This window comes from Urocampus carinirostris, chromosome 9 (genome assembly GCF_059441175.1).
Source record: "Urocampus carinirostris isolate Australia breed hairy pipefish chromosome 9, RoL_Ucar_1.0, whole genome shotgun sequence".
NCBI lineage: Eukaryota > Metazoa > Chordata > Actinopteri > Syngnathiformes > Syngnathidae > Urocampus > Urocampus carinirostris.
Window position 1 is genome coordinate 42,760,970 of NC_142357.1, and position 9,262 is coordinate 42,770,231.

Below are 9,262 nucleotides of genomic sequence, written 5' to 3' on the forward strand. Positions count from 1 at the left end.
ACTGTAATTGCCTTCTTTGCTTCTTTCTCTATACCTCCTTTGTCTCTCTTCTTCCTTCACTCTCTATCCCTACCCCTTTCTTCCTTACTTACTTTCTCCTTTCCTTTTATGTATTATTTCCACTGTAATTGCCTTCCTTGCTTCTTTCTTTATACCTGCTTTGTCTTGCTTCTTCCTTCACTCTCTATCCCTTCCCCTTTCTTCTTTCCTCCTTTCCTTTTTATATATTTTTTCCACTGTAATTGCCTTCTTGCATCTTTTTTTATACATCCTTTGTCTCTCATCTTCCTTCACTCTCTATCCCACCCCTTTCTTCCTTCCTCTCATTTCTTCCTTAATTTCTCCCTTTCCTTTTTATGTATTCTTTCCACTGTAATTGCCTTCCTTGCTTCTTTCTTTATACCTGGTTTGTCTTGCTTCTTCCTTCACTCTCTATCCCTTCCCCTTTCTTCCTTCCTTCCTTTCTCCTTTCCTTTTATGGATTCTTTCCACTGTAATTGCTTTCCTTGCTTCTTTCTTTATACCTGCTTCTTATCCCTTTGTCTTGCTTCTTCCTTCACTCTCTATCCCTCCACCCTTTCTTTCTTCCTTCTGTATTTCCTTCCTTCCTCCTTTCCTTTTTATGGATTCTTTCCACTGTATTTGCCTTCCTTGCTTCTTTCTTTATACCTACTTTGTCTCTCTTCTTCCTTCACTCTCTATCCCTCCCCTTTCTTCCTTCCTCTCATTTCTTCCCTAATTTCTCCCTTTCCTTTTTAAGTATTCTTTCCACGGTAATTGCCTTCCTTGCTTCTTTCTTTATACCTCCTTTGTCTCTGTTCTTCCTTCACTCTCTATCCCTACCCCTTTCTTCCTTCCTTCCTTTCTCCTTTCCTTTTATGTATTCTTTCGACTGTAATTGCCTTCCTTGCTTCTTTCTTTATACCTGCTTCTTATCCCTTTGTCTTGCTTCTTCCTTCACTCTCTATCCCTCCACCCTTTCTTCCTTCCCCTCGTTTTTTCCTAAATTTCTCCCTTTCCTTTGTATGGATTATTTCCACTGTAATTGCTTTCCTTGCTTCTTTCTTTATACCTGCTTCTTATCCCTTGTCTCTCTTCTTCCTTCACTCTCTATCCCTCCCCTTTCTTCCTTCCTCTCATTTCTTCCCTAATTTCTCCCTTTCCTTTTTAAGTATTCTTTCCACGGTAATTGCCTTCCTTGCTTCTTTCTTTATACCTCCTTTGTCTCTGTTCTTCCTTCACTCTCTATCCCTACCCCTTTCTTCCTTCCTTCCTTTCTCCTTTCCTTTTATGTATTCTTTCGACTGTAATTGCCTTCCTTGCTTCTTTCTTTATACCTGCTTCTTATCCCTTTGTCTTGCTTCTTCCTTCACTCTCTATCCCTCCACCCTTTCTTCCTTCCCCTCGTTTTTTCCTAAATTTCTCCCTTTCCTTTGTATGGATTATTTTCACTGTAATTGCCTTCCTTGCTTCTTTCTCTATACCTCCTTTGTCTCTCTTCTTCCTTCACTCTCTATCCCTACCCCTTTCTTCCTTCCTTCCTTTCTCCCTTCTTTCCTTTCCCTGCCCTCCACCTTTTTTTCTGCTTTTTTCTATTTTTCCTACCTTGTTGTGTCTCTGATACCTCTACTACTTTCTTTTCTCCTTCCATTTTCTGTTGTTGCTCCCTTCCTTTCTTGCTGGCTTTCTTATTTTCTTTCTTCCCCCTTCCACCCTCGTTTCTTCCTTCAGCCCTCCCTCTCTTTTTCCTTTCTCCTTCCTTTTCTTGTTTTTTCTATTTTTCCTACCTCCTTATTTCTGATACCATCCCTCCTACTTTCTTTCCTCCTTCCTTTCTTCTTTCCTTTCCCTGCCCTTCCTCCTTTTTTCCTACCTCACTGTGTCTCTGACACCTCTACTACTTTCTTTTCTCCTTCAATTTCCTGTTGTTACTCCCTTCCTTTTGCCTTTTTCCTTCTTTTCTTCCTTCCTTTCTTCCTCTGTCCCTCCCTCCGTTCTGTCCTTTATTCCTCCCTCCCTTCCTTCCTTCCCTCCCTTTCTTCCTTTGTTCCTTCCTTTATCTTTTCTTCCTTCAGCCCTCCCTCCCTCCTTCCTTTTTCCTGTTTTTTCCATTTTTCTACCTCCTTATTTCTGATACCATCCCTCCTACTTTTTTTCTCCTTCATTCCTTCTTTCCCTTCCCTGCCCTCCCTCCTTTTTTTTCTACCTTGTTGTGTCTCTGATACCTCTTCTACTTTCTTTTCTCCTTCCATTTCCTGTTGTTGCTCCCTTCCATACTTCTTTCCTTCTTTTCTTCCATCCTTTCTTCCTCTGTCCCTCCCTCCATTCTGTCCTTTATTCCTTCCTTCCTTCTTTCCTTCTTTCCTTTCTTCCTTCCTTCCTTCTTTCTTTCCTTCCTTCCTTTCTTTTATTCTTTCATTCTTTCATTCTTTCTTTCTTTCTTTCTTTCTTTCTTTCTTTCTTTTTTCTTTCTTTCTTTCTTTTTTTCTTTCTTTCTTTCTTTCTTTCTTTCTTTTTTTCTTTTTTCTTTCTTTCTTTCTTTTTTTCTTTCTTTCTTTTTTTCTTTCTTTCTTTTTTTCTTTCTTTCTTTCTTTCTTTTTTTTCTTTTTCTTTCTTTTTTTCTTTCTTTCTTTCTTTCTTTTTTTTTCTTTTTTTCTTTTTTTTTCTTTTTTTCTTTTTTTTCTTTCTTTTCTTCCTTCCTTCCTTCCTTCCTTCCTTCTTTTCCCCAATTTTTCCTATTTTTCCTACCTCCTTATTTCCGATTCCTTCCTTCCTTCCTTGGTTTTTCGCTGCCGAGCAGGCTAAAGGTACGGCAGTCTGATGTTTGCCAGGCGAAGTAGGGCAGCAACACGTCGGCAGATGTTTGGTTCACCAGATTACGTCTCGCGTCATAAATCTCACCCCACCGGGTTTTCTCACCAGCTCTATCGATGATTTATGACAAATTTCCGAAAAGTGAAATTGCGTTCACTCTGTCTTTTCTTGTAGCCCTAGATAGTTTTAGCTAGTTTCTTTTGCAACATGCTCTTATTACCTGCATCATTCATGCAATGTTTGCTATAAGCCACGTGAATTCCTCTTTCCGCGATACTTTTAATGTACTTTAACGTTTTGTAGCGTCATACATTTAGTGAGCTTCTTTTGAATCTTTCTTCTGGGGCTGAGGTTTTGGCTGGATTCCATACCACTTCTCTATTTTTCTTGTGTTTTCTGTGCGTCTGCTACAAGCCACGTGAACTCCTCTTTCCGCGATGCTTTTAATGTACGTTTACGTTTTGGAGTGTCATCAATTTTGTTTGCTTCTTTTGAATCTTTCTTCCAAGCTTAGGTTTTGGCTTGACTCCTAACCACTTCTCCATTTTTCTCGTGCTTTCTGTGCCTCTGCTACAAGCCACGTGAACTCCTCTTTCTACGATGCTTTCAATGTACATTTACGTTTTGTAGCGTCATCAATTTTGTTAGCTTCTTTTGAATCTTTCTTCTGGGGCTGAGGTTTTGGCTTGATTCCTAACCACTTATCCATTTTTCTTGTGTTTTCTGTGCGGCTGCTATAAGCCACGTGAACTCCTCTTTCAGCGATGCTTTTAATGTTCGTTTACGTTTTGTAGCGTCGTAAATTTCGTTAGCTTCTTTTGAATCTTTCTTCTGGGGCTGAGGTTTTGGCTTGATTCCTAACCACTTCTCCAGTTTTCCTTGTGTTTTCTGTGCGTCTGCTACAAGCCACGTGAACTCCTCTTTCCGCGATGCTTTTAATGTACGTTTACGTTTTGGAGCGTCATCAATTTGGTTTGCTTCTTTTGAATCTTTCTTCTGGAGCTGAGGTTTTGGCTCGATTCCCAACCACTTCTCCATTTTCTTGTGTTCACTCTGCGTCTAAATGATATAACGTTCGAAACAGTCCGGAAGCACTAAGTTATTCGATGCAGAGTATGCAAATTGCCAAGCGAATATAAATTCTGAAATTTCCGAAATCGAACGAAGATTTCGAAATCGGAATAAAGCAATCGTTTGATTTGGGAAAAAAAAAAAAATCTTTTGGTTTTTTCTTTTTCTTTTTTCTCCTTTTAAAATTTGTCGGCCACCCGGGCGCAGACGTTTTGTAAGTTCTGTGCCTGACGTGAAAGATGCAGGAGAACATGCAAACTCCACACAGGGAGTCCGATCTCATGGCCTCAGAACTGCGCCGCCGTTGATTTTTGTATAAAAAAAAAATTCATTGGTCGAGAAATTTGTATTTATTTTACATAGTGGGATCCCTACTTAGTCGCCGCCGTGTTTGTCCGCGAGACAAGACTCAGAGAAGCGCAAGAGAAAAACAAGCTGCAGGTTGAAATATGTCAACTTGATGTTGCCAAAGAACAAAGACACTGTACTCATGTACTGGTATTTATTTCTCTCTCTCTCGCTCTCTCTCGCTCTCTCTCTCTCTCTCTCTCTCTCTCTCTCTCTCTCTCTCTTTTCTACCTCTTTTCTCCCATTCTGTCTCTTTCATTCTCTATTTCTCTCTTTTTCTCTCTGTGTCTTTTTAACTTCTTTTACTCTAACTTCCTTTTTTCCTTGTCTCTCTTTTCTCTTTCTCTCTTCCTACCCTTCGCGCTTTCTTTTCTCTCCTTCTGTCTTTCTATTTCTCTTTGGATTTCTTTCTTCCTCTCCCTTTCTTTTCCCCCTCTCTCATGACTTCTCTTTTCATCTCTTTTGTTTCTCACATTCTCTCCCTCTCTTTCACTTTCTCTGTCCCGCCCTCTCTCCTTTCCCCTCCCTCTTTCTCTTATTTCTTTATCTCTCTTTTTCTCTTCCTTTGTTGCTCTTTGTCTCTTTCTCTCTCTGTGTCTTTTTAACTTCTTTTACTCTAACTTCCTTTTTGCCTTTTCTTTCTTTTCTCTTTCTCTCTTTCTACCCTTTGCACTTTCTTTTCTCTTTTCTCTCCTTCTGTCTTTCTATTTCTCTTTGGATTTCTTTCTTCCGCTCCCTTTCTTTTCCCCCTCTCTCACGACTTTTTCTCTTTAGTTTCTCACGCTCTCTCCCTCTCTTTCTTTGTCCCGCCCTCTCTCCTTTTCCCTCCCTTTTTCTCTTATTTCTTTATCTCTCTTTTTCACTTCCTTTCTTGCTCTTTGTCTCTTTCTCTCTCTGTGTCTTTTAACCCCTTTAGCTCACACTTTCTTTTTTCCTTTTCTCTCTTTTCTCATTCTCTCTTCCTACCCTTCACGCTTTTTTTTCTCTTTTCTCCTGTCTTTCTATTTCTCTTTGGATTTCTTTCTTCCTCTCCCTTTCTTTTCCCCCTCTCTCACGACTTTTTCTCTTTAGTTTCTCACGCTCTCTCCCTCTCTTTCTTTGTCCCGCCCTCTCTCCTTTTCCCCTCCCTCTTTCTCTTATTTCTTTATCTCTTCTTCTTTCTTTTTAATCTACTAGTCCGGCCCCCGAGTGAATGTTTGTTCTATGGTGTGGCCCCCGAGTTAAAACGAGTTTGTCACCCCTGCCGTAAATCTATATTTCCGGCAACGACTTTGTCGACCGGCTCGACTTTCAAAATAAAACTCGTCCCGCAAAGTCGGCGTCAATCTCAGCACCTCGTGTCCGAGCGATTCGATTTCTTTCCTATTTGTCCCGGTCGGATTTATAGAGCGCGTTAACCCGAAGGGAATGGAAACCCTGACCCCGCCCGCCTGCCCGTTCCCCCCGCCCGCCTGCCCCCCGCCGCCTTCTGCTCGTAAACATCGCCTTGTTGCTTTGAATGATATCTCAATTCTCCTGCAAAAGAAATAGCGCCGTAAGTCACACCTTTTCCGGCGCGAGCGCGCAATAAAGTCTACCGGGACGAGATACGTTTTACACGAGATTCTCAAAGTCGCTCTTTATTTTCAAGTTTCGGGGACAGAAACGAGAACGACAACGGTACCTCGTTTTGCCGATTGAATTTGTTCTGGGAGTCGCTTTGTAACCTGAAACATTTGTAAGTAGAGGCGCCTTCAAACGTGTGATATATATTTTTTCATTAAATCGCATCAGAACATGAAACTAATACATATTGAAATTACCGTATTTTCCGCACTATAAGGCGCACCCAAAAGTCTTAATTTTTTTTCAAAAGCTGACCATGCGCCTTATAATACAGTGCGCCTTATATATGGATCAATATTAAGTCGCAAAGTCTTGCAACTAAGGCAAGCAGCCGCTGACTCGATTTTCCCCCGAACGTGGAGTAGTTTGCGGTGTATGCTGGGATTTATATACCGGCGTTTCATTGGCTAACCAATGTGTCAATCATCAGTTGAATCGATCACTATTGGCTAAGGTTATTCGGAGGTCAAGGGGCGGATCCTTTTTATCATTTACAGGCTTGCATTGGCTTGAACGGCAAAACAAAGCCTGCAATTGGCCGAAAAAGATGAATGCGTGGTTGACGGCATACAGAAAGCATTTTTTTCTATTCTGTATTCGTATTTTATTCTCCTGGATCTACTAAACTCACGGATATAAGAGGACCACGGCTGCACATTATTATGAACACAACGACTTCGGTGAGCTACTCCGGCTATATATTTTCCCTGTATCTTGTTTCAGACTGAACTCGAAGTTTCTGTGATAAGCGGTGCAGATCATGGATGGAATGGAGTGTCTATTTTTAAATTCAACTCAATTCCAAGTGTTTATCGTCATATGCACAGTAAAGTTGCGAGCGAAAAAAAAAATAGATACTAAGGAATGGTTGGCATTTCTTGAATCCCAAGACTTTATAACCTTCCGAATGATGGAACGATGCATTTGAGTGACATGGTACAGACACTGTTTCCGTACATGTCTGAGACACGTATTTGCGTCTTTGCAAGCTTTGGGAATGTTAAAGGGGTAATAAGTTGGACTGAACCATCTGACTGTTTTGTCCACGTTCCCATTGTAGCGCCTTATAATCCGGTGCGCCTTATGTATGTCAAAAATAGGACCAAAAATTAGTTTTTGGGGGTGCGCCCTATAACCCGGTGCGCCCTATAGTGCGGAAAATACGGTATATTATTACACAATAAACATAAACCGAGAGGGACATCATGTCTTTTTTTTTGTGACGCCATGTAAATTCATAGTTTGTTTTTTTAGAAATTCACAACCTACAAGATAGTCTTACTAGTTTTAAGTATTTATTAAATGTTGAATATATTTATATATAATGAGTGTATACTGTAATTAAATAAATTATATTTAAAAAACAACAAACACATATCATATCTATACAAGGAGTCTCAAAGGGCTTTACAGACTATTATGACACCATCCCCCTGATCTAAAAACACACATGAGGGCAAGGAAAAACCCAAAAACCTCAGTCCAGTCATGTTTTTTGTTTGGCCCTTAATCACAAAGAGGTCTCAAAGGGCTAAACAGACCACGGATTACTGCAAACCACAGACTATTATGACAGGATCCCCTGATCTAAAACCGACATGAGGGCAAGGGAAAACTCAAAAACCACAGTCAAGTCAAGTCATGTTTATTTGTTGGGCCCTTAATCACAAAGAGTCTCAAAGGGCTGCACAGACCACAGATTATGCAAATTACCAGACTATTAGGACACCATCCCCTGATCTTAAACCGACACAAGGGCAAGGGAAAACTCAAAACTTTAGCATTAACCAATTTAAGTCATGTTTATTTGTTTGGCCCTTAATCACAAAGAGTCTCAAAGAGCTGCACAGACCACAGATTATGCAAACTACAGACTATTAGGACACCATCCCCTGATCTTAAACCGACATGAGGGCAAGGGAAAACTCAAAACTTCAGCTTTAACCAACTTAAGTCATGTTTATTTGTTTGGCCCTTAATCACAAAGAGTCCCAAAGAGCTGCACAGACCACAGATTATGCAAACTACAGACTATTAGGACACCATCCCCTGATCTTAAACCGACATGAGGGCAAGGGAAAACTCAAAACTTCAGCTTTAACCAACTTAAGTCATGTTTATTTGTTTGGCCCTTAATCACAAAGAGTCTCAAAGTGCTGCACAGACCACATACTATTATGACACCATCCCCCTGATCTAAAACCTACATGAGGGCAAGGAAAAACCCAAAAACCGCAGTCCAGTCATGTTTTTTGTTTGGCCCTTATCACAAAGAGTCTCAAAGGGCTGCACAGACCACATACTATTATGACAGCATCCCCTGATCTAAACCGACATGAGGGCAAAGAAAAACTCAAAACCTCAACATGAGGAAAATGAAGAAACTTTGAGAAGGGGACCGCACATGAGGTCATCCTCCTTCCAGGATGACCAGGCCAAAATGGATGTTACAATAAAAATACACACAGATAGTTTCTCACGCTCTCTCCCCTTTCTCTCTTTCTTTGTCCCGCCCTCTCTCCTTTTCCCTCCCTCTTTCTTTTATTTCTTTATCTCTCTTTTTTCTCTTCCTTTGTTGCTTTTTGTTTCTTTCGCTCTGTGTCTTTTTAACTTCTTTTGCTCCAACTTCCTTTTTTCCTTTTCTCTCTTTTCTCTTTCTCTCTTCCTACCCTTCGCGCTTTCTTTTCTTTTTTATCTCCTTCTGTCTTTCTATTTCTCTTTGGATTTCTTTCTTCCGCTCCCTTTCTTTTCCCCCTCTTTCACGATTTTTCATCTCTTTTGTTTCTCACGCTCTCTCCCTCTATCTCTTTTTTTTTCTTTGTGCCACCCTCTCTCTTTTTCTTTCCCTATCTTTCTCTTATTTCTTTCTCTCTCTCTCCCTCCCTCTTTTTATACCTTTTCTCCCACTCTCTGTCTCTGTCTCTGTCTCTTTCACTCTCTGTGTCTCTCTTTTTCTCTTCCTTTGTTGCTCTTTGTCTCTTTCTCTCTCTGTGTCTTTCAACCTCTTTGCTCCAACTTCCTTTTTTCCTTTTCTCTCTTTTATTTTTCTCTCTTCCTACCCTTCGCACTTTGTTTTCTCTTTCTTTCTTTGTCTTTCTTTTTCTTTCTCTTTCTTTCTCACTTTCTTTCTCTCTCTCTTTCTCTTTCTTTCTCACTTTCTTTCTCTCTCTTTTCTCTCTCTCTCTCTTTCTTTCTCTCTTTCTCTTTCTCTCTCTCTCTCTTTCTCTCTCTTGTTCTTTCTTTGTCTTTCTTTTTTTCTTTCTCTTTCTTGCTCTCTCTTTCTCTTTCTCTCTCTCTTTATCTCTCTCTCTCTTTCTCTCTTTCTCTTTATCACTCTCTCTTTCTCTTTCTCTCTTCCTCTCTTTTCTTTCTCTCTCTCTTTTATTTCTTTGTCTTTCTTTTTCTTTTCTCACTTGATTCAATT

At 40.2% G+C, this 9,262-nt stretch overlaps 1 protein-coding gene across 1 annotated transcript in view; it reads right to left on the minus strand.

The window, feature by feature from the left end:
• Nucleotides 1-5,739: 5,739 nt before the first annotated feature.
• Nucleotides 5,740-9,262, minus strand: part of LOC148360363 (kelch-like protein 1) — a 16,912-nt gene continuing 13,389 nt past the window's right edge. The window contains exon 4 of the mRNA XM_088343872.1: nucleotides 5,740-5,748. Coding sequence (XP_088199998.1) covers nucleotides 5,740-5,748 — 9 coding nt within the window. The remainder of the gene's footprint in view (nucleotides 5,749-9,262) is intronic.